This window comes from Vipera berus (assembly GCF_964194415.1).
Source record: "Vipera berus genome assembly, chromosome: 15".
Classification (NCBI taxonomy): Eukaryota; Metazoa; Chordata; class Lepidosauria; order Squamata; family Viperidae; genus Vipera; species Vipera berus.
Window position 1 is genome coordinate 4,858,345 of NC_138218.1, and position 26,024 is coordinate 4,884,368.

Genomic DNA, 26,024 nt, shown 5'->3' on the forward strand with positions numbered 1-26,024 from the left:
ACAACCCTCGAACCTTTCGCACGTTGTTGCCAACAAAACAACATAGACACAAGGGTGGCAGTTCGTTCTCCCAGCTCGTGGGTTGTTTCCCGAACGTTGCATTACCAGGCTGGGTAACCTCTTCAGCGGAGTTTAAGGGGGGGTCCGTGTCGGCGTTCTTCTGTTTATAAGGGTTTCAGGTGTGGGTGTGTCAAGTGAGGGTCTTGTGATGGGTCTTGTGAAGGGGAGGTTAAGTCAGGTCAGGGTCACTGGGAGGTGAACTGCTGGTGGGAAGTTGGGGATTGCGCGGGATGGTTGTGAGTCGGTGCTGCCTCTGGTGGGCTGTGGGGTTGATTTGGATTCAGAGGGGTTCGTAGGCTGGTGGGAGGTCAATGTAACCACCCCATCACAAGACCCATCACAGGACGGACTCACACCTGACCCCTCACAAGACACTCACTCGACACACCCACACCTGAAGCCTTTATGAACAGAAGGACACTGACTCTGACATCCCCTCAACCTTTCCAGCTTGGAGGCCTGGAAGGAAAGGGAGCAGCAGAGAAATGAGCACAAACAGGCGCCTGCATGACGGTGGTGCTAGAGTGAGCGTGTATGCGCTAGCGTCCCATGCTCACCCACGGCACATATGCATTGGTGCCCAAACAGGATGCTGGCACACATGCACATGCGCAAATAGACCGCTGGCGCCTGCGTGGTGCTGGCAGTGGTGCTAGCATCCCCACCCATGCATGAGCGGTGGGGGGGGCTCACCAGCTACTCCCAGGGCCCAGTGGCCAATAGGCCACGGCCTGGTAGCGGGCCACAGACCATAGGTTGGGAACCCCTTAAATTCCATGGAAGATGTTAAAGGTAAAGGTAAAGGTTCCCCCGCACATGCGTGCTAGTCGTTTCCGACTCTAGGGGCCGGTGCTCATCTCCGTTTCAAAGCCGAAGAGCCAGCGCTTGTCCAAGGACATCTCCATGGTCATGTGGCCGGCGTGACTAGACGCCAAAGGCGCACGGAACGCGGTTCCCTTCCCACCGTCGTGGTCCTATTTTTCTACTTGCATTTTTACGTGCTTCCGAACTGCTAGGTTGGCAGAAGCTGGGACGAGTAACAGGCGCTCACTCTGCTACGCGGCACTCGGGATTCGACCCGCCAAACTGCCGACCTTCCGATCGACAAGCTCAGCGTCCTAACCCACTGAGCCACCGCGTCCCTTTAATGGAAGATGTTACTTGGTCACAAAACATTTGGAAACCAACCCAGAAGCTCAGAGAACGAATCTCCACCCTCATCCTACACCTGAGCTACAGATATCTGCCCCTGTTGCAAATGGTTGTTAAGTCGAGCGGCATTAGGGATGGTGGATTTCAAGACCCCGGGCTGAAGGCCCAAATAATTTAGGGATGGGAAAGACACCCCTTCTTGGCAATGTGGATAAAGTTGCCTGCTCCTCTTCCACGTCGGTGTTTGATCTGGCTAATTAACCACAAGACATCGGATTGCGTTAAGGGCCCCGTGAGCTACCAAACTTCAGTTCTGAGCAAATGGCTCCTCTGAAAGATGTGGCGCTCCGAATGACCCTAACTGTCCCTTCTCCGGGAGGAAAAGACGGTGCTTGAACATCTCCCTTCTTTTTAAGGTCGGCAAGTCACTTCTTTTTAAGGTTTTGGGAGTCAAGCTCGACGGGGCATCGTTGAACTTAAAAACAGATGCTCAAATCCCCTCCACGTGATGCCAGGTTGAGTTTCTGAAAGCAAAGAACTTAAACTTAAAGAGATTTATCAACCGGAGAGTTCTTATCGTGATTAGGAAAAATCCTGTAGCTTTTGCCCAGTTGGGAAGGAAGGATACTCTCCCGCTGGAGACCTCCTGGAGAGCAAAGGCAGGTTTTTTTGCTTTATCAAATCTGGTTCTGCCAAAAAAGATCGGCCGGGCTGAGTCGTTCACACGCACAGCAACAAGCTTTCACTCAAAGCCGCTCCAAAGGCAGGCAATGTCAAATATTTAAATTGCCAAGGAGACCTGCGGCAGATAAAACCTAGGGCGCAATTAAAATAGGCAGCTCAGTTTTATAAAAGCGATATCTGGGTTACTCACCGTTATTTGTTAAATCTTGCAAAGCTATCGAAAAGAGAGGGGGAGAAATATAAATATATATTCGGGTCCTTTCCCGTGTAAGATTGAGGGTGTCTTGGCGACGTTTCGACGAGGTCCCACTTGTCATCTTCAAAGCCGAAGACACCAGCCTGAAGATGACGAGTGGGACCTCGTTGAAACGTCGCCAAGACACCCTCAATCTTACATGGGAAAAGACCCGAATACGCCAAGACCTACATACCTGTACCCGTGAAAATCTACGAAAACATATATATATGTGTATGTGTGTGTGTGTATAGATGTGTGTGTGTGTCTATAGATGTGTGTGTGCGTGTGTATAGATGTGTGTGTGTATATACATATATATAAGGTAAAGCTAAAGGTTCCCCCGCACACGCGTGCTCATCGTTTCCGACTCTAGGGGCCGGTGCTCATCTCCGTTTCAAAGCCGAAGAGCCAGCGCTTGTCCGAGGACGTCTCCGTGGTCATGTGGCCGGCATGACTAGACGCCAAAGGCGCACGGAACGCTGTTCCCTTCCCACCGGAGCGGTCCCTATTTTTCTACTTGCATTTTTACGTGCTTTCGAACTGCTAGGTTGGCAGAAATACATATATATACATACATACATATACATATACATGTATATATAAATATATAAATAAATAAAATAAAATAAAATCAGCTGGGCTCTTGCCAAAACTGGATTTTTTTTTGTTTGTCTGTTTTTTGGCAGCTTTCTCTCAATGGAATTATGCAGCCCTTATCCGTAGCCTGTTTAAAATTCCTTAATTATGCCAATTACAACTTTAAACTGGATTTTATTTCTGAATAATTTAATTAGCCTTTTGAGAGGCTAAGTACCTTTTCTGGAGTGTCTCAGAACTGCATTGTTTTTGTTTAGCTTTGTTTTGTTTTCGCTCTGTGTGTGTGTGTGTGTGTGTGTGTGTACGAAGCGTGCATTTTAGCAGGTCTCCATCACAGCCTTTAGGCTTTTAAAAGACATACGTGTGCTGATGACACCCACGCGCGCACACACACACACACACACACTCCTAAGTGTCTTTTGGGAGACGGCTGGATGCAAATTCTAGGTGAGTGGGAACCTCGTCCAGGAGCAATCAACAGTGATCCGTTTTTGCCACCTGCGTGCACAGGTGTGTGTTTGTGTACCTGGGCTTATGAGGGGAAAATTCACCAGGGCGAAAGAGAGAAGCAATTAAAAAAAGAAGCTGGAATAATAAGACTGAGCTGAAGAGTTTGCTAAGACTTGTCATGTGCTGGGAGGGTGATTCACACAGTTCTTTACCATATATATGTATATGTATATGTATATGTGTATGTGTATGTGTATGTGTATGTGTATGTATGTATATGTGTGTATATATGTACGTGTGTGTGTGTGTGTGTGTGTGTGTGTGTGTGTGTGTTAAATGTTTGTTAAGCATTTAGAATATATATATAAGGTTCCCCCACACATGCGTGCTAGTCGTTTCCGACTAGGGGCCGGTGCTCATCTCCGTTTCAAAGCCGAAGAGCCAGCGCTTGATCCTGAAGCCATCACACATGCCTGCTTGACGGAACAGAGACTACTTCTAGCTCAGGTTCATACATTTCGGCTGCGGTTTGTTCTCCAAGCTTGTTTCGATATAATTCCTGAACGTTTCGTTATCCAAAGGGCATGGAATCAAGATCAGGCAAAGTCTTAGTAAAAAGGTAAAGGTAAAGGTTCCCCCGCACATGCGTGCTAGTCGTTTCCGACTCTAGGGGCCGGTGCTCATCTCTGTTTCAAAGCCGAAGAGCCAGCGCTTGTCCGAGGACGTCTCCGTGGTCATGTGGCCAGCATGACTAGACGCCAAAGGCGCACGGAACGCTGTTACCTTCCCACCGTGGTGGTCCCTATTTTTCTACTTGCATTTTTTATGTGCTTTCGAACTGCTAGGAACAGGCGCTCACTCTGTTACGCGGCACTCGGGATTCGACCCGCCAAACAGCCGACCTTCTGATCGACAAGCTCAGCGTCCTAACCCACTGAGCCACCGTGTCCTTATGTATATATATATATATATATATACACATACACACATACACAAACACACACACACACCCTCTAAGCTAGAGGGTCTTAAACAACGATGCACCCGCTGATCCAAGAAAGCCCCAGTTAATCAGCAAATAAAAGCGAAACTCAGCCAGGAAAGCCAGTGTGCCAGGAATGAGGTAGGGAACACACACACACACACACACATACATACATACATACATATATGTAAATTATTCAAATTGCTAATAAAGCAATTTTAAAAGACTTGATAAATACTTAACACATATATATGTATATATGTGTGTGTGTGTGTGTGTGTGTGTGTGTGTATATAAAATTTGTTTAAAAAAGAGGAACAAACAGCCACATGCTTCTCCCAGAAGAAGGAAGCAGAAGCCACCAGCCTGATGATGACGGATGGGATTCCGTCGAAACGTCGCTCCTACACCTTTAGTTCTACGCGGGGAAAAACCCGAATAACCAAAGATCCATACACACACACACACACACACACACACACACACACACACACACACACACACACACACATATATATATATATATATATATATATATATATATATATATATATATATATATATATATATATATATATATATATATATATATATATATATATATATATATATATATATAAAGTATTTTTCAAGGCTTTTTTGAAAGCACCTTGCTACTTAACTCTTTCATTCCTGTTTTGGCCTGTCTCAAGGCTTATCTACAGGATATAGTCAACTTATGACAGCTCATTATTTGTGCAAATTATTCAAATTGCTAATAAAGAATTTGGGAGGCTGAGATGGCCATTTCGAACTCTTTATGTTCTCATCAGTCAGTCATACCCTTTATCTGAATCTCAGGTTCGAATCTCAGATAAAGGGTATGACTGACTGATGAGAACATAAAGAGTTCGAAATGGCCATCTCAGCCTCCCAAATTCTTTATTAGCAATTTGAATAATTTGCATATATATATATATATATATATATATATATATATATATATATATATATATATATATATATATATATATATATATATATATGGACAACCGAATCAAAGCCATTGGGTCCTTGGAAAATCTCCTTCTTTTCTATCTTTGGTGGGCTAATGTAAAAAATAAAATAAAAAAGGCAATAAAAACAGCTTCTCTCTTAATCCTTCCTTGTAAAATTAATAGAATTGGGTACCTAGAAAAAAGGGTGTGTGGGGGGGAAAGATTTGTCCCTTTCCGTTTATTAGTTCACGGATTCTAGAGTCCAAATCAGTTCCTTGTTAAAGGGATGAACTGAAATCCTTGACGGAATTTTCCCGTCAAGGTTCAGTGAAAATGGGCAGGGTGGATATTTTTGGAGAGATCTTACGGACAAAGCCCTTTTCCCAGACGGAATAACCGGTTTTTCTACACTCTGATGATCATGATGAGCAAAATTCTTGGCGGGGACAAGCTAATCCTTGGGCCTGATTGTCAGCCTCTCTCTTGAGCTATGAAGAAGAAACCGGGTGAGCTATGAAGAGTAAGATGGAAAATCAGCCCAGCTACAAGAAGTGATGATGAGTTGAGTTTTTAGCCTGTTGGAAGGACGTAGATGTCGGAATTAACCATCTCTGTGGAGGGAGCAGGAGAAGAAGAGAAGACCGTGGTCTTCTCCTCAGGTTCTCCTGTCTCAGAGACATCTTCTAAGAGATCCTTGCAGGAAATGAGATGTTCCTTTCCTTTCAGAAGGAGGTTTGGAGGGCCAAGAACCAACTTCCTGCCCAGTTTGAACCATAGATGATTCAACTCTACGTTCATCTCTCCTTCGCCCACCTTGCTTGAAGGCCAGGCCATCTTCAGCTCTCTTGGGAGACCTGATTCACCCAAACCTCTCCTTTCCTACAGAACTGGTCAATTCATTCTCAACTTTTTACATCTCACTCTTTTGTCAACCCAGGTGGGCCGGTGTGATCCCAGCCAGCAAAGTCCAAATCATCCGAAGACTCAACCAGGAAGCAAAGTGTCTCCAGGAAGTCCTGCTGAAAGGGGAAATCATATGATTTCCTGGCAGGCTGCCATTTTGTAGCCAGCCAACTATGCAGATGCTAAACAACGCTTTGCACACATATGAAAGGAAGGACCGGTCCAAGAACTGGAGGAGAAAAAAAGGAAATAATGCTACAGACTCTGTGGGAGATTTACTGTAGCCTGGCATGAAGGCCATAGAATAATTCCTGTTTTATCCTCTCTTCTTTAAATTCCTTCCTTCCTTCCTTCCCCCCTCCCTCCTTCCTTACTTCTCCCTTCTTTCCTTCTTTCTATCCTTCCTTCCTTCTCTCGTCTCTCCTTCCTTCCTTCCCCCCTCCCTCCTTCCTTACTTCTCCCTTTCCTTCTTTCTATCCTTCCTTCCTTCCCCCCTCCCTCCTTCTTTACTTCTCCCTTTCCTTCTTTCTATCCTTCCTTCCTTCTCTCGTCTCTCCTTCCTTCCTTCCCCCCTCCCTCCCTCCCTCCTTACTTCTCCCTTCTTTCCTTCTTTCTATCCTTCTTTCCTTCTCTCGTCTCTCCTTCCTTCCTTCCCCCCTCCTTCCTCACTTCTCCCTTCTTTCCTTCTTTCTATCCTTCCTTCCTTCTCTCGTCTCTCCTTCCTTCCTTCCCCCCTCCCTCCCTCCTTACTTCTCCCTTCTTTCCTTCTTTCTATCCTTCCTTCCTTCTCTTGTCTCTCCTTCCTTCCTTCCCCCCTCCCTCCTTCCTTACTTCTCCCTTCTTTCCTTCTTTCTATCCTTCCTTCCTTCTCTCGTCTCTCCTTCCTTCCTTCCCCCCTCCCTCCTTCCTTACTTCTCCCTTCTTTCCTTCTTTCTATCCTTCCTTCCTTCTCTCGTCTCTCCTTCCTTCCTTCCCCCCTCCCTCCCTCCTTACTTCTCCCTTCTTTCCTTCTTTCTATCCTTCCTTCCTTCTCTCGTTTCTCCTTCCTTCCCCTCTCCCTCCCTCCTTCCTTCCTTCTTTCTATCCTTCCTTCCTTCCCTCACCTCTTCCTTCCTTCCTTCCCCCCTCCTTCCTTCCTCCCTCCTTCCCTTCTTTCTATCCTTCCTTCCTTCTCTCGTCTCTCCTTCCTTCCCTCCCTCCCTTACTTACTTCTTTCCTTTTTTTCTTCTTTCCTTCCTTCCTTCTCTTATCTCTCCTCCCTCCCTCCTCCTCTTCCTCCTCCTCCTCCTCCTCCTCATTCCTTTTTATATGTCCTCTGACTACGTTCATGCCGCAGTAAAGTACAATGGGAGAAGTTTAAATTAAATTCAGGCCACAATACAGGAGCCAAATGGGTGTATTTTCAAATTACATCGCTTTGGAAAAGGTGACATTTCAACTCATTTTTATTTTATTTTTTGCTAATGAACTCAATGAGCCAACAGGATTAGATTTCTCTGGGAGGAAGAAGAAAAAAAAAGAGTAAACAGAATAGGAAAAGCGAGCCAAGCCCTCGTTAAAAACTCAAGAGTTCTTGTTTATCAACTTTTTCAATCGCTACCTTACAAGTGGAGTTATTAAAAGCCTCAAATTGAAGTCGGGCGAGGAAATGAGACCAAATTCATTTGCTTCTTTTAACTTCCTTTCTTTGGGCCCTTTTCTCAAGCTTTGAGTATCCCTGACGCTATTCGAGGGGGTTGAACATTATTTCACACTTTTCATTGGCCTGCACGTTGAAAAGCAACGCCACAATAAAGGACCTGCCGAAATTACAAAATTGCAATTTGAATAATTTCAGGGGTTGAATTCACGCATTATACGATCCTGCCTAAGAAGGGAGCTTTAACTATAAGTCATAATAACCATGCCTGGCTCGTATGGCAAACCTTTGTTGAAAAACATATTTTTGCATCCGTCTTTCAAGTGTGCATTTAAACGCTGAAAGAGAAAGAGAGAAGGTGTATTTACGCCAGGGACTAGAAACTCTGTTTTTCACTTTGCACGCCTTACAAATGGTCGGCCTTGAAAAACAAGTCTCCCGCACTTCTCTCGAGTTTCTCTTCAACGCCCTGCACTTGATTTTAACCACTTTAAAAAGAAAAAAAAATTAATGGAATGAAGATGAATGAGAGCCGCTGTTAATAAGGCAACCTGACTGCTTGATAGTCTAAAATTCTTTCTTTCTTTCTTTTTTTAAGGATGGGGAAAGAATGAAGGATTTGGAACGAAGCTCTCCCTCTCATTAGCCACCCACTCCCATCTCTGCACACACACACACACACACACACACAGACACACAGACAGACAGACAGACATTTACATTTCAGATTACATCTTCCCCTAAATCAGGAACGCTTTATCGAAACGGAGAAAGTTAAAATAATGAGAAACGTTTTCATTAAAAAGAAAAAAGATGAGGTTTTTCTTCCTCTTCCCCCCACCCCCCACTCAGCCCGGCTTGGAAAAAAAATAAAGGATTTCCTTCTATGGAGAGAGAGAGAAAGATAATTTATTCCTCCTTTAAATGAGAAGCAAAACAGAGGAGGGGGGGGGAAGATGAAACTGATCAACTTTCATTGCCCATTTATCTTGAGCAGACAATTAAGACCCGAGATCAAAAACGGATTATCGTGCCGGCAACCGGGGCCCCATCAGGAAAGGCATCTCTGGTTATTTCTAACCCCCTTTTTTTTTCATCCGTTTCTGTCTTTCTTCTTAACTCGCTTCCACGCTAGCTTTGTGGCTTAAGGAGAGCCAAGAGGCTACCAATCATTATCCAGCCACAGATGTCTGTCTAACCTTCCTTTTTTTCCTGGTTTTTTTTTAAATAAAAAGCACAATACTTTGCGACAGATTCTTGTAGGGCCAGATACAAAGGACGTCCAGAATGAAACGCCCGGCGTCTGCACGGACCCTGATCAGAAGAACAGACGACGTGCAAAACACGTTGGATGTCAAAACAACCCGATGAGAATTTAGGCTTGGGGAATGGAAGGGAGGGGGGAAGGGGGAGCTTAGGAGCTAATGAGCGAGGGGTCTTGTGTGGAACTCATCCCCACGTATTCCTTGGGGAGCGGAGCCTCTCTTGGGACAGGACGGAGACCCCAATCTTGAACATTTTGCAGAGGTTGTCAAGTAAAACAGAACAGAACAGAGATAGAGATAGAGAAAATAGAATAGAATAGAATAGAATAGAATAGAATAGAATAGAATAGAATAGAATAGAATAGAATAGAATAGAATAATGAAAGAATAGAATAGAATAGAATAGAATAGAATAGAATAGAATAGAATAGAATAGAATAGAATAGAATAGAATAAGAAATAAGAACAGAATAGAATGGAATAATAAGAAATAATAGAATAGAATAGAATAGAATAGAATAGAATAGAATAGAATAGAATAGAATAGAATAGAATAAGAAATAAGAATAGAATAGAATAAGAAATAAGAATAGAATAGAATAGAATAAGAAATAAGAATAGAATAGAATAGAATAGAATAGAATAGAATAGAATAGAATAGAACAAGAAATAAGAATAGAATAGAATAGAATAGAATAGAATAGAATAGAATAGAATAGAATAGAATAGAATAGAATAGGAGATAGAATAGAATAATAAGAAATAAGAATAGAATAGAATAGAATAGAATAGAATAGAATAGAATAGAATAGAATAGAATAGAATAGGAGATAAAATAGAATAGAATAATAAGAAATAAGAATAGAATATAGAATAGAATAGAATAGAATAGAACAAGAAATAAGAATAGAATAGAATAGAATGGAATGGAATAGAATAGGAGATAAAATAGAATAGAATAATAAGAAATAAGAATAGAATAGAATAGAATAGAATAGAATAGAATAGAATAGAATAGAATAGAATAGAATAGAATAGAATAGAATAGAATAGAATAGAATAGAATAGAATAGAAGAGTTGGAAGGGACCTTGGAGGCCTTCTAGTCCAACCCCCTGCTCAGGCAGGAAACCCTATCCCATTTCAGACAAATGGCTCTCCAGTCTCTTCTTAAAAACTTCCAGTTCACATGGTGTAGTAAGATGGAGGGTTTGTTGTCACTGTGTGTTGGGGGGTGGGAGCACAAAGGGAGGCTCAGCTAATCTCAATGTATACATACTTGTACTTTGACAATAAAGATTCATTCATTCAGTGTTGGAGCATTCACCGCTTCTGGAGGCAGGTTGTTCCACTAGCTAATGGTTCTAATTGTTGGGAGGGGTCTCTTGAACTAACACACCCTCCCTCCCTCTCCACAGGCAGTCCTCGGCTTACAGCCACAACTGACCACAACATTCTGTGGCCGAGCAGGACAGCTGTTCCACCAGCTTTTGCCTCATTCTGTGATCTTCCTTGCCGGCGTAGTTCAAGCAAACCGCTGCAGCAATTAAATGAGTCACACACACACGGTCGCTAAGCAAGTCTGGCCTCCCGCTTGACTTGGCTGGTCAGACGGTCGCAAAAGGGGATCGCATGATACCGCAACCGTCGTTAAGTATACAGGCCAGTTGCCAAGCGTCCGAATTTTGATCACCTGACTGACGGGAGGCTGCCACAGTCATAAGCGTGAAAAATTGTTGTCAGTCACTATTTTCATTGCCGTTGTAACTTTGAACCGTCATTAAATGAATGGTTGTAAGTCAAGGATTACGTGTGTGTGCGTGTATGTATATGTATATGTATATGTATATGTATATGTATATGTATATGTATATATAAAAAGGTAAAGGTTCCCCCGCACACGCGTGCTAGTCGTTTCCAACTCTAGGGGCTGGTGCTCATCTCCGTTTCAAAGCCGAAGAGCCAGCGCTTGTCCGAGGACATCTCCGTGGTCATGTGGCCAGCATGACTGGACGCCAGAGGCGCACGGAACGCTGTGACCTTCCCACCGGAGTGGTCCCTATTTTTCTACTTCTATTTTTCCCACCCCCCACCCCCAAATTTTAATCTGGGAATAAATATACCAAAAAAAAATGGCGTGTAACGTGTCCTGTTGCATCTTTGGCTCCCGCGGGCTGTTTGTTGAAGTTTGCAACAGGATAAAATGTCTCTCTTTCAGGTGTGCGTGTGGTTTTACAAAAGGGGAAGCTATTTCATGGGGCAGCCAGGCTTGTAATTCGTCGATCGGGGCCACTACTGACAGCCCCAGCTCGGAGGGACCTTTAATCGGTCTGCACATCACGGGAGAGGCTCCTGGCTCTTTCTGGCGCACGCTGTCCCAACACCCATTGAGTGCACTCGGGGACCTATTTATTTATATTGGACCTGGGGTGTGTTTGTGGCTTGGCCTCAACTCCCCACCAGAAGCAGCCGGAAGGGGCTATCCTAAGCCTCGCCAAAACAAAACCGCCAAATGGCATGCTGCTTTTCTTTTTTATAATAATATAGAAGAAGAAGGAGGAGGAGGAGGAGGAGGAGGAGGAGGAGGAGGAGGAGGAAGAAGAAGAAGAATCTGTTGAGCTCAACTATTCACCTCTACTACAGAACTACCTGCATTCCTATCTGATCTTCTGAAAGCCATTTAGATGGAGGCAATTCAATAGTTTTAAGGGATGACAAGTGGAGGAAGAAGAAGAAGAAGAAGAAGAAGAAGAAGAAGAAGAAGAAGAAGAAGAAGAAGAAGAAGAAGAAGAAGAAGAAGAAGAAGAAGAAGAAGAAGAAGAAGAAGAAGAGGAGTATAGTAGTGGGGGCACCAGACCTTGCCGAGAATGTGCCCCGAGGCTCGTACAGCCAGGACAACTGCCAGAAGGGAGGGAGATCCCTTCTGCCGGGGACAAAGGTCCCTAAAACAGGCCAGGACCAGCATCGTGCAGAAACGAAGACTTGGCACCGAAGTTCTCCCTTTTCGACAGTCGTGCCCAAGGAGAGAGCTTTTTTCTGAACAGCTAACAATTACGAGAATTTGCCCGAGAGATCAAGTGTTTGCTAGTTGCCATGGCTGGACCAAGCGAAGAAACCTCATTCCCCCACCCGCCCCAGGTGATGCTTCCTTCCCTAGAGGAACGGAGCGAGCGAGCGAGTGGGGCTCAGCCCACAAGCAGTGTGAAAATACAGCCCCCCTCTTTCCCCCCCCTCCTGAACCGCTCCATAATGAGGGAGCCACCGAGGGAAATAGCTTTGAGGTATCGCAAGCATCCCGCGGACATGCTGAGCCAGGCGCAGTTGCTTTTCGCCTCTCCTGAAGGCACTAATTGTACAATTCCCACGGCATTTTGCACGCTCAAGCGCCCTCTTCTCCCCTCCTTTCTACTTTTGGGGAGGGGGGCGGCGGAAAAAAAAAGGGGTGAGCCCCCCTCCCCCCGCGCCTCCAATAAGGCTTAGCACCACCAGTGACGCCAAACACACCCTGTTGAAAGTCACCCACCCAATAAATTACTTACATCAGGAGAGTCTCCTTAAGACCCTTCAACTTTCCAGGATTCCTATCCATAGGTGGGGTGGGGTGGGGGTGTGGACCGAGTGTCTTGTAAAAATCAGTTTCTTTCGCTCAGATTTTTCTTGGGGAGAGGGGGGGGAAGTAGGAGGGGGAGAGGGGGGGAGAACAACTCTAAGAGGTCAAACACCCCCTCCCCACGCACACACAGTGAATTTTGTCGTGTAAAAAATTAATTACGCATGCCCAACCTGGTCACTGTAGTCCTCGGGGAATCGCCGCCGCACCTCAGGATCTGTAAATAATTGACAGATAATATTAATTGGCTTTGAATTGGTGAGCAAGCGGAGAATCGCGCATTAATATTTGATCAGAGGCAGATAGTAACAGCCCTGAAAGGAAGAAGAGGTGGAGATCAGGAAGACGCGACTTTGCAAGCTTCCCTTTTTACTCTCCCTTCCTCGAGACCAAGAAGGGGGGATTAAGGGCAGGGCCGCCACGCTTAAGAGGGGATGAATGAATGCAAAAAGCAGAGACCAGCATTGTGTTTTCTAAGCGAACAGGGCTTCAATTGTGCTTCAATTTGTTCTGATGGTTGTTTTTTTCCCCCTTTGGCTGAATGACAGGAGCGGACTTTATAATCAGATGGGGGGGGGTTGTGGATTTACTGAACAATGGCATTCACAGGGAGGGGGGGGCTCTGTAAAAGAAACTGGGCTATGTTAAAAGGCTGCTTTAAAAAAAAGGCCGAATGGGGAACACACAGAAAGAGAGAGAAGAAGGAGAGAAGAGAGAAAGAGAGGAGAGAGAATGAGAGAAAAGAGAGAGAGAGAGAATGAGAGAAGAGAGAGGAAGAGAATGAGAAAAAGGAGAAAGAGACAGAACGAGAGAAGAGGAACAAAGAGAGAAAAGAAAGAGGAAGAGAACGAGAGAAAAGAGAGAGGAAGAGAGAACAAGAGAGTGACAGAAAGAGGAAAGAGAGTGAGGAGACGACGAGAGAAAAGAAAGAGATAAGGAGTATAAAAGAAAAGAGAGAATGAGAAAAAAGAGAGTAAAAGAGAAAGAAAGAGAGGAGAGAAAGAATGAGAAAAAGAGAAAACAAGAGAATGAGAAGAGATAGAGAATGAGAGAAGAGAACGAGAAAAAAGAGAGAGAGAATGAAAGAAAAGAGAGGAAGAGAATGAGAAAAAGGAGAAAGAGAGAGAACGAGAGAAGAGGAACAAAGAGAGAAAAGAGGAAGAGAACGAGAGAAATGAGAGGAAGAGAGAACAAGAGAGTGACAGAAAGAGGAAAGAGAGAGTGAGGAGAGACGACGAGAGAAAAGAAAGAGATAAGGAGTATAAAAGAAAAGAGAGAATGAGAAAAAACAGAGAGTAAACGAGAAAGAACGAGAGGAGAGAAAGAATGAGAAAAAGAGAAAACAAGAGAATGGGAAGAGATAGAGAATGAGAGAAGAGAACGAGAAAAAAGAGAGAGAGAATGAAAGAAAAGAGAGGAAGAGAATGAGAAAAAGGAGAAAGAGAGAGAACAAGAGAAGAGGAACAAAGAGAGAAAAGAAAGAGGAAGAGAACGAGAGAAAAGAGAGAGGAAGAGAGAACAAGAGAGTGACAGAAAGAGGAAAGAGAGAGTGAGGAGAGACGACGAGAGAAAAGAAAGAGATAAGGAGTATAAAAGAAAAGAGAGAATGAGAAAAAACAGAGTAAACGAGAAAGAACGAGAGGAGAGAAAGAATGAGAAAAAGAGAAAACAAGAGAATGGGAAGAGATAGAGAATGAGAGAAGAGAACGAGAAAAAAGAGAGAGAGAATGAAAGAAAAGAGAGGAAGAGAATGAGAAAAAGGAGAAAGAGAGAGAACGAGAGAAGAGGAACAAAGAGAGAAAAGAAAGAGGAAGAGAACGAGAGAAAAGAGAGAGGAAGAGAGAACAAGAGAGTGACAGAAAGAGGAAAGAGAGAGTGAGGAGAGACGACGAGAGAAAAGAAAGAGATAAGGAGTATAAAAGAAAAGAGAGAATGAGAAAAAACAGAGAGTAAACGAGAAAGAACGAGAGGAGAGAAAGAATGAGAAAGAGAGAAAACAAGAGAATGAGAAGAGATAGAGAATGAGAGAAGAGAACGAGAAAAAAGAGAGAGAGAATGAAAGAAAAGAGAGGAAGAGAATGAGAAAAAGGAGAAAGAGAGAGAACGAGAGAAGAGGAACAAAGAGAGAAAAGAAAGAGGAAGAGAACGAGAGGAAAGAGAGAGGAAGAGAGAACAAGAGAGTGACAGAAAGAGGAAAGAGAGAGTGAGGAGAGACGACGAGAGAAAAGAAAGAGATAAGGAGTATAAAAGAAAAGAGAGAATGAGAAAAAACAGAGAGTAAACGAGAAAGAACGAGAGGAGAGAAAGAATGAGAAAGAGAGAAAACAAGAGAATGAGAAGAGATAGAGAATGAGAGAAGAGAACGAGAAAAAAGAGAGAGAGAATGAAAGAAAAGAGAGGAAGAGAATGAGAAAAAGGAGAAAGAGAGAGAACGAGAGAAGAGGAACAAAGAGAGAAAAGAAAGAGGAAGAGAACGAGAGAAAAGAGAGAGGAAGAGAGAACAAGAGAGTGACAGAAAGAGGAAAGAGAGAGTGAGGAGAGACGACGAGAGAAAAGAAAGAGATAAGGAGTATAAAAGAAAAGAGAGAATGAGAAAAAACAGAGAGTAAACGAGAAAGAACGAGAGGAGAGAAAGAATGAGAAAGAGAGAAAACAAGAGAATGGGAAGAGATAGAGAATGAGAGAAGAGAACGAGAAAAAAGAGAGAGAATGAAAGAAAAGACAGAGTGCGTAAAAATCTATCGATAAAGAACGAACTAAAGTTACTTTGAACCTCGTGAGCAACAGGAAACGCGAGTTTTAAGCCTGTTTTTGCCCTTCGTTCTTTCATCCCTTTTTCTTGGGATACACAACGTGTGTAACGCCACAAGCAGCGTTTTTCAGCCGGTTTAATTGTATTAAACGGAACAGAAGCAGCAAAAAAAGGGAACAAAAAACAAGAAACCCCCCCCCCAAACGCAGACAGAAATAATTCTTATGACAGATCATCTCAAAACAACCCCGTCACGACCATCTGCTTTCCTGAAGCAAATCCCTAAGATTGCCAGCTTCCATATTACGAGTGTAATTTTTAATTACAGTGATAATAGATTAAAAAAAAAAACTGGATCGCTTGCGATCGGAAGGGAAGTTGTCATTTGTAGAAGGAACTTGCTGTCAGAGCAACATTTGTGAACATCCTGCCCCCCGCTAGCTTTCCTGGACCAAGGCGCATCGTTAACCAGATGCTTTCACTTTTGCACACACACACAAAAAAAAATTGAATTAAAAAATTGTTTCTGCAAGTTTTGATCGTTACGCAAGAACCTTGTAAACAATCTTCACTGCTCAATTACCGTTCTCTCCCTGAATCAAAGCAGACGCGGTAATGAATCATTTTATGATGCGCATATAACATATTTTGTATTTTAAAAAAAAAAGAAGTCCCGCCCTCATGCTCTCATAGGCTAATAAACTGGTCCAGGGGAGGGGTCCCCATTTTTTATCAGAGGGAGAATTCTCACTCCTGATGTCAACAGGGAACGCAAAATGTACGAGACGTGTGCTTAAGGAAGGGCTAAGCCACGGAATCTGCGATTCAATTTTCCATGAGGACAGCAGTCTTTTTGGCCAGGCAGTTCATTTGGCCAGGAGAGGAGTCCCTTAAAAAGGGTTGGGGGGGGGGAGAGCGAGAATATTGCAGACCCTTAAAGAAGAGAAAAGAACCAGAATAACAGCAAAAAAAGGAGAAATTTTGGTTGTGAAAGGAAGGAAGGAAGGAAGGAAGGAAGGAAGGAAGGAAGGAAGGAAGGAAGGAAGGAAGGAAGGAAGGAAGGAAGGAAGGAAGGGTGGATGAGTAGTGGCTTAATGGATTCTTGGATAGATGGATGGAAGGAAGGAAGGAAGGAAGAAAGGAAGGAAGGAAGGAAGGAAGGAAGGAAGGAAGGAAGGAAGGGAGGAAGGGTGGATGAGTGGTGGATTAATGGATTCTTGGATAGATGGATGGATGTTATGAAGGAAGGAAGGAAGGAAGGAAGGAAGGAAGGAAGGAAGGAAGGAAGGGTGGATGAGTGGTGGATTAATGGATTCTTGGATAGAAGGATGGATGTTATGAAGGAAGGAATTCAGGAAGGAAGGAAGGAAGGAAGGAAGGAAGGAAGGAAGGAAGGAAGGAAGGAAGGAAGGAAGGAAGGGTGGATGAGTGGTGGATTAATGGATTCTTGGATAGATGGATGGATGTTATGAAGGAAGGAAGGAAGGAAGGAAGGAAGGAAGGAAGGAAGGAAGGGTGGATGAGTGGTGGATTAATGGATTCTTGGATAGAAGGATGGATGTTATGAAGGAAGGAATTCAGGAAGGAAGGAAGGAAGGAAGGAAGGAAGGAAGGAAGGAAGGAAGGAAGGAAGGGTGGATGAGTGGTGGATTAATGGATTCTTGGATAGATGGATGGATGTTTGGAAGGAAGGAAGGAAGGAAGGAAGGAAGGAAGGAAGGAAGGAACGGACAGATAGATGGGGGATGGATGGAAGGATGGATGTTTGGTTGGATGGATTAGTTGATTTGATTTTCCAATTTCTGATCTGCACTAAAGACCAAATGTTCAAAGTCACCAACAGACCTATCCTGTATGTTTCATCTTCTCAAGGAGAAGTTTCCTGACAGTGAGAACAATTAACCAGTGGAACAACCTGCCTCCAGAGGTGGTGAATGCTCCAACACTGGAAGTTTTTAAGAAAAGACTGGACAGCCATTTGTCTGAAATGGGATAGGGTTTCCTGCCTGAGCAGGGGGTTGGACTGGAAGATCTCCAAGGTCCCTTCCAACTCTATTATTTTATTCTTTCTTCTCAAAAGTAAGCCCTTTCAAATCCATGCAGGCTTACTTCCATGCGAAAGCAGAAAGGATTAATCCCCAATTCTCTTCCTCAGCCTCATTCCCATGGAGCGATAAACCCATGGGTACTTGGGTTCCCACCAATGAAAAACCTTGAATGACTCAGAAATGGCTTTTCACAGATTCCAGCAGATCTTTAGAAGTCAGAATAACCCAGGGCTCAGATTGTGATGACCATGCCACACAAACCATTTGCTTCCAGCTTCTTGAGCTGAAAGCAGCCATGTCAAAAATAACGGACGCTCCTCTGATGGGTTGTTTTGTTTTGGCGACACCATTGCTGAAGCTGAGGGAGAGGTTCACGTACAACGTAACCCGGGGGTCTTCAAACTTGGCCCTTTTATGACTTGTGGACTTCAACTCCCAGAATTCCTCAGCCAGGCACGCGTGCCCCCTCCCTGCTAGCACTGATGATGTTACCTAGTTGGGTCATGAAATGTCTGCAAGAAAGCCACCAAGCTCAGAAAACACCAAGGACCCCACAGTTATCCTCCTCCTCCTCCTCTCCACAAACCGCTTCTCCCTTCTAGCACTGATGAAGTTACCTAGTTGAGTCATGAAACGTCTGCAAGAAAACCATTAATCTCAGAGAGCACCAAGGGTCCCAAGGTCCTCATCCTCTTCCTCCTCCTCTCCAGAAACCCAACTCCCTTCTAGCACTGATGATGTTACCTAGTTGGGTCATGAAACGTCTGCAAGAAAACAAGCAAGCTCAGAGAGTACTAAGGGCCCCACAATTCTCCTCCTCCTCCTCCTCCTCTCCACAAACTCAACTCCCTTCTAGCACTGATGATGTTACCTAGTTGGGTCATGAAACGTCTGCAAGAAAGCCACCAAGCTCAGAGAACACCAAGGATCCCACAGTCGTCCTCCTCCTCTCCACAAACCCAACTCCCTTCTAGCACTGATGATATTACCTAGTTGGGTCATGAAACGTCTGCAAGAAAACCAGCAAGCTCAGAGAACACCAAGGACCCCTCATGTCAACCCTGGGCTACACACATTCTCCTTTATTGGCAAACAAACCTGTGCGAATCGCTACCCTACCAGAGCACACAGGTGACCCTCCGTGCACAAGCCTTGGTGCTTTTTCTCTGAGCGACTTTTCCTCAAGAGAGACACCCCAGACCGAATCCAATGCCTTTTTTTTTTTTTGGCTACGCCGCTTTTTCCCGTATATTCGGGGAGCGGGGAGGCTGCTGCGTGAATTTCTGAGCAGAGAACAACAGATGGCTGCACACTCTGTGCATTACTTGCATCCCCGCCTGCTACACTGCTCCTAAAAAATAATAATAATAAAAATAAAATAACTCTGGCAAGTATTTTGTTTCCCCTCCCCCCCCCAACATACTTTACAAAAAATGAAAGCCTTCCTCTTCTAAAGACAGCGAGAAAATGTGGCCTGGTACCGGGTTGTTCCTAAGTCCCTGCCATTTTCTCCCCACCCCCACCCCCCAATGGCTGTGCATGATGGGAGGACTCTTCTCCCCCCCCTAGCAAAAAAAAAATTCTAGGTGACATTTTCTGCAAATTCACACACGCTGGAAATTCTGCACAGGAGGGAGGATCCAGCTAGCAAGGAAACACCAAGTTGGCCCGTGCCACAACTGTGCCGTAAGATAAAAGGGCGGGATATAAATGGAATTAAAATAAAAATAATACATAAAAAATAAATAAAACCCTAAAAGTGGCCTGGGTAAGTGATAAAACTGGTCTCGCCTTCCCCGCTTTCTCCCCCCCGCCACGTTTAAGGTTTACGGTTCTTTTCAAGCCTTCCAAACGTGGCCCACCACGGTGGCCCACGTCATACGTGTGGGTGTGTACCTAATTCTGCATTTATTTATTATTTTTTTTGCCGTATTTGGGTAGGGTACTTTGGAGGTGGTGATTCTTTGGAGAGCTGAACGCGATGAAACTTCATTTTAACGTATGCCAATGCGTTCACATGTAAAGTGACCATAAAGTTGTTATTATTATAGCTACAGTTATAGTTATTATTCTAATCTATTCTGTTCTGCTCTATTCTGTATTCTATTCAATTTTTATTCTATATTCTGTTCCATTCCATTCAATCCTATCCTATCCTATCCTATTCCATTCCATATATTCTATTCTATTCTATTCCATTCTATATTCTATTCAAATTTTATTCTATATTCTATTCTATTCTATTCTATTCTATTCTATTCTATTCTGCATTTCTATTCTATTCTATTCTATTCTATTCTATTCTATTCTATTCTATTCTATTCTATATTCTATTCTCTTTTATTCTATTCTATTCTATTCTATATTCTATTCTATTCTCTTTTATTCTATTCTATTCTATTCTATTCTATTCTATTCTATTCTATATCCTATTCAAATTTTATTCTATATTCTATTCTATTCTATTCTATTCTATTCTATTCTATTCTGTATTTCTATTCTATATTTTCTATTCTATTCTATTCTATTCTATTCTATTCTATTCTATTCTATTCTTCATTCCATTCTATTCTATTCTATTTTCATTCTATTCTATTCTATTCTATTCTATATCCTATTCAAATTTTATTCTATATTCTATTCTATTCTATTCTGTATTTCTATTCTATTCTATATTTTCTATTCTATTCTATTCTATTCTATTCTATTCTATTCTATTCTATTCTATTCTATTCTTCATTCCATTCTATTCTATTCTATTCTATTTTCATTCTATTCTATTCTATTCTATTCTATTCTATTCTATTCTATTCTATTCTATTCTATTCTATTCTAAAGGTAAAGGTAAAGGTTCCCCCGCACATGCGTGCTAGTCGTTTCCGACTCTAGGGGCCGGTGCTCATCTCCGTTTCAAAGCCGAAGAGCCAGCGCTTGTCCGAGGACGTCTCCGTGGTCATGTGGCCGGCATGACTAGACGCCAAAGGCGCACGGAACGCTGTTACCTTCCCACCGTAGTGGTCCCTATTTTTCTACTTGCATTTTTACGTGCTTTCGAACTGCTAGGTTGGCAGAAGCTGGGACGAGTAACAGGCGCTCACTCTGCTACGCGGCACTCGGGATTCGACCCGCCAAACTGCCGACCTTCCGATCGACAAGCTCAGCGTCCTAACCCACTGAGCCACCGCGTCCCTATTCTATTCTATTCTATTCTATATTTTCTATTCTATTCTACTTTAATTCTATTCTATTCTATATTTTCTATTCCATTCTATCTATTAATATATATTCTATTCTATTCTATTCTATTCTATTCTATTCTATTCTATTCTATTCTATTCTATTCTATCTATTCTATATTTTCTATTCTATTCTACTCTACCCTACTCTATTTCTATTCCATTCCATTGTATTCTATATTCTATTCAAATTTTATTCTCTATTCTATTCCATTCCGTTCCATTCCATTCTAGACGAAATATCTGGAAACCTAAACTTCACTTCCACTTTTTGACCAGCTTTCTGAAGAAATAACAAGAGGATGTCTAATTGAATAGGAAATAGCATCACTCAGCTGATTGTTGTGTTTCCTTTCTCTCCCCCCCCCAAAAGTGACTTATTTCCAAATGCATAACAATGGCAGAAAAAAAGCTGTGAGCTGGGATGAGCACCTGAGTAACTGCAAAAGCAAAGCAAATGGCCTTGGAAATTATGATGTTTAAGAACCGCTGAAGGAAAAAACAAAAAAGAGATTGTTGCAAATCAGAGTGGGTGCACCAATTAAAAAAGGGCATACATTGGTTAAGAAGGCCATCTTCCTTTTAAACGCAATTTATGCTCCCATTAAAGGCTTTGTTTTCTTATGCTGTAAAACAGGAATTACATCTTCATCCCGATGGACTTTCATCCTCAGATTCAAGGAGAAAACCCAAAATAACACTCTCTGAGGGGAAGGGGAAGCAAATTCTCCCTGTATTATATACCCCTGCCCAAAAAATGTTTCCATCCTAATATTTTACTAGGATTGAAGCAAAATTAGTCACACCTTTGCTTGGCTGGGGGCAATTAACAGAAAGCCATTGTCAAAAGAGTGGCTTTTGGATTCTCTGATAGTTGCGCGGTCCGTTTCTGCCCAAGCTAATAGTACAATTTCTTTCAAGAGATTATAGTTGGATACAAATCTGTTTTCAAATGAATGGAATGGAACAGAATAGAATAGAAGTAGAGTAGCATAGAGGTAGAGTAGAGTAGAGTAGAGTAGAGTAGAGTAGAGTAGAGTAGAGTAGAGTAGAGTAGAATAGAATAGAATAGAATAGAATAGAATAGAATAGAATAGAATAGAATAGAATATATATTAATAGAATAGAATAGAAAATATAGAATAGAATAGAATTAGAGTAGAATAGAATAGAAAATATAGAATAGAATAGAATAGAATAGAATAGAATAGAATAGAATAGAATAGAATAGAATAGAATAGAATAGAATAGAATATATATTAATAGAATAGAATAGAAAATATAGAATAGAATTAGAGTAGAATAGAATAGAAAATATAGAATAGAATAGAATAGAATAGAATAGAATAGAATAGAATAGAATAGAATAGAATAGAATAGAATAGAATAGAATAGAATATATATTAATAGATAGAATAGAATAGAAAATATAGAATAGAATTAGAGTAGAATAGAATAGAAAATATAGAATAGAATAGAATAGAATAGAATAGAATAGAATAGAATAGAATAGAATATATATTAATAGAATAGAATAGAAAATATAGAATAGAATAGAATAGAATTAGAGTAGAATAGAATAGAATATATATTAATAGATAGAATAGAATAGAAAATATAGAATAGATAGAATAGAATAGAATGGAATATATATTAATAGATAGAATAGAATAGAAAATATAGAATAGAATAGAATAGAATAGAATAGAATAGAATAGAATAGAATAGAATAGAATAGAATAGAATTAGAGTAGAATAGAATAGAATAGAATAGAATAGAATAGAATAGAATAGAATAGAATAGAATAGAATAGAATAGAATAGAATATATATTAATAGAGTAGAATAGAAAATATAGAATAGATAGAATAGAATAGAATATATATTAATAGATAGAATAGAAAATATAGAATAGAATTAGAGTAGAATAGAATAGAAAATATAGAATAGAATAGAATTAGAGTAGAATAGAATAGAAAAAATAGAATAGAATAGAATAGAAATACAGAATAGAATAGAATAGAATAGAATAGAATAGAATAGAATAGAATAGAATAGAATAGAATAGAATAGAATAGAATAGAATAGAATAGAATAGAATAGAATAGAATAGAATAGAATAGAGAGTAGGTTTATTTGGCCAAGCCAAAAGGCCACCTTTCTCGCATGTTGTGGTTTATCACTGTCCTTTTATTTTCCTAGCATGTAATTCAAATTCCAATTAATAAAGCAAAACTTCATTCCCCCACCCCCAGGGTTTTGAAGCTTGCATGTTTACATCTTTCCTAAGTGGGCAACACCACGAGGCACATCCAGAACAATACAAAAAGTGGTCCAAAAGCTTTGCCCGGATTATTTCCAAGCCAAAAGATCTGGCAAGACGTAAAACAGGAGATAAAGAAGAATAATTCTGGACAAGTAAAAAAAAAGCCAAAAAAAACCCCCTTGTATAAGAAGTATCCTTCTTTTACGGACTTTGCAAATTATCCTCGCCAACTAAACCCATCCTTGATCGCTGTTCATGACTTCTCCGTACAGGTCGCCTAGCAGAAGTTTCTGCTTCCTACATTACACCCTCACCTCAAAAGCCTCGAGCGCTGAGTTTAGAGGTTTTATCTATCCACTTTTCTTTTCTTTTTTAGAAGGAGCTGTACATCATTCAACAAAATTGTCCAGCTTGGGGGGGTTGGGGGGGGGAAAGCTCTACTTATTCCATCTCAAGGTATAGCTTTTGACAAAAGGCATTTGAGTTCAGCTAGTTCATTACAGATTTTGCCTGTCCCACTGAGTTTTAAACTCAAAGCCAAATTAATATATTTGTTAATGGAGAACTTCATTAAGACCCCGAATTTGGGGGGGACGGGACGTTTCTTAACAAAGATCTGAAAGGAGAACTTTTAAAAAACAACCTTGTTCTGCAATTTCATGCTTTTTAAGACGCCCTGGCCTTTCTCCCTGTGCCTGAGTTTAATCCCAGGCTGGACCCTGATTTAATTTTCCAGCTGACAGGGTGGGAATCTGCTGTGCGTTAGAGAGATGCTCTTTTCTCTGAGCGTTTCAATGTCGCTTGAATGCTAAAATACGGCAAGGGAAGAAAGCCTTTTTTGATTCCTTTCACTCGCCCGTCATTCACAGGCCCACCGTTTCAACACACACACACACACACACACACACACACACACAACTGGGCGATATTTATAGACTAAGTCATAGGAAGGAGAGGCATGTTTTCTCCACCCACTTTGGAAAGTGGCCTTTGAAGCCGAGAGGCCGTCTCTACCCAAGGCAAAGATAAAATGAGAACGAAAAGCTTGTTCGGTCCTTCAGATTGGTGCGGGACTAAAACTCATTCGGAGAGTTTGAATTCGCCGGTTTGCATCTTTTTACCCACCTTTCACTCAACTTTTAGGCCAGGGGTCCCCAAAACCCGGTCTGCAGACCGGTACCGGGCCGTGGCATACCAGCAACCGGTCCGCACAAACGAGCAAAGCCCCATCCGCGAGATGCAGGCGGCACACAAAACCCACGCAGAAAAACCCCCTTTCCACGAAACCGGGTCCCTGGTGCCCCAAAGGCTGGGGACCTCCGTTTTAGAGAGTCCTTCGGGCCCTTTGAAGGTTTACCTGTGTCTTCAGGGCCACCTGAGCCATTGAGAAGTTGGAGCTCTGCTTTCTGCAGGATGTTTTCTGCCCTGGGTCCCTTCCCTGTTGGAGACGAGTCTGGGTTGTCTGCATCTGAAACTCAAACGGCTCCTGTAGTCTGCAAAGTTTTCTGGAAATCCGTCCACACTCCGTCCCAAAGGGCACAGCTAAAATGATTCTCCGTCATCCAGGACAGGGTTGTCCCAATGGGGCTTTCTCATGAAGCAACAAGACTTCCTTGTTTTTCCTTCAAAGAGGTTTTGCTTCCTCATCCCAGAAGCTTCTTCAGCTCCAGCTGGATGGTGGGGGAATGGAAGGATTTATAAGGTCGGCAGTTTAGCGGGTTGTGAATCCCGAGTGCCGCGTAGCAGAGTGAGCGCCTGTTACTCGTCCCAGCTTCTGCCAACCTAGCAGTTCGAAAGCACGTAAAAATGCAAGTAGAAAAATAGGGACCACTCCGGTGGGAAGGTAACAGCGTTCCGTGCGCCTTTGGCGTCTAGTCATGCTGGCCACATGACCACGGAGACATCCTCGGACAAGCGCTGGCTCTTCGGCTTTGAAACGGAGATGAGCACCGGCCCCTAGAGTCGAAAACGACTAGCACGCATGTGCGGGGGAACCTTTACCTTTACCTTTTTTACCTTATGTTTATATTCCGGTCTGCAAGGGTTAGGGTTGATAGGACTGATAAGCTCCAAGTGGCCTCAACGATTCTCAGAAAGAGTGCAAATGACCAGCGGTCTGCAAGGAGTATAAATCCTTTCATTCCCCACCATCTGGGTTGGAGCTGAAGAAGCTTCTTGGATGAGAAGCGAAATGTCTTCAAAGAAAAACAAGGAAGTCCAGTTGCCTCCTGAAAAAGCACCTTTGGGACACTTGTAGTCAGAGACTTCCTGTTCTTCTTCCTCAAAAAAGAAGAACAGATCTCCCCAGCCATCCTTCTCACTTAGCTTCTCCTTTGAAATGAGGGAGCAAGGTCTTAAGCTACAGCTCTTTGGGGTCGGGTTGGGTGGTAGCCCAGCGCTCCGTTTTGGAGGGGGGGAAAAAGGCATATTCCCTTCCTCCTAAAGGTAAAGGTAAAGGTTCCCCCGCACACATGTGCTAGTTGTTTCAAACTCTAGGGGCCGGTGCTCATTTCCGTTTCATAGCCGAAGAGCCAGCGCTTGTCCGAGGATGTCTCCGTGGTCATGTGGCCGGCATGACCAGACGCCAAAGGCGCACGGAACGCTGTTACCTTCCCACCGTAGTGGTCCCTATTTTTCTACTTGCGTTTTTACGTGCTTTTGAACTGCTAGGTTGGCAGAAGCTGGGACGAGTAACAGGCGCTCACTCTGCTACGCGGCACTCGGGATTCGACCCGCCAAACTGCCGACCTTCTGATCGACAAGCTCAGCGTCCTAACCCACTGAGCCATCGCATCCCTCCCTTCCTCCTAGCATGACCCAGAATTGTGAAGAGGGGTTGCACGGGTGACATATGCTGCATTTTGGCGGAGGGAAAGAGATTTGGGGAGGGCAAAGACAGGGAGAAGGCCTCATTGGCTTGGTGATACAGGATGCTGGCAGTTGCCTAAAGGAGAGGCCTCCAACCTTTTGGGCACCAGGGATCACCGGTTCCATGGAGAGAGGTTTTTCAGCGGACCGGAGGGGCGTGTGGTTTCGTGTGCTGCCTGCATCCCACGGATGGGGCTTTGTTTGTGCGGACCGGTTGCTGGCATGCTGCAGTTCGGTACCGGTCCACGGACCTGGGGTTGGGGACCCCTGTCCTACACCTTCTTTTCATTAAGCT

General features: G+C 42.9%; 1 protein-coding gene across 1 annotated transcript in view; it reads right to left on the bottom strand.

Moving 5' to 3' along the window:
- The window catches only part of DENND1A (DENN domain containing 1A), a gene marked incomplete at its 5' end in the record, with an annotated part of 212,348 nt that overhangs the window by 167,216 nt on the left and 19,108 nt on the right, over nt 1-26,024 (bottom strand). The window contains one exon of the mRNA XM_081339477.1: nt 12,733-12,776. Within this exon, the coding sequence (XP_081195603.1) occupies nt 12,733-12,776 (44 nt within the window). The remainder of the gene's footprint in view (nt 1-12,732; nt 12,777-26,024) is intronic.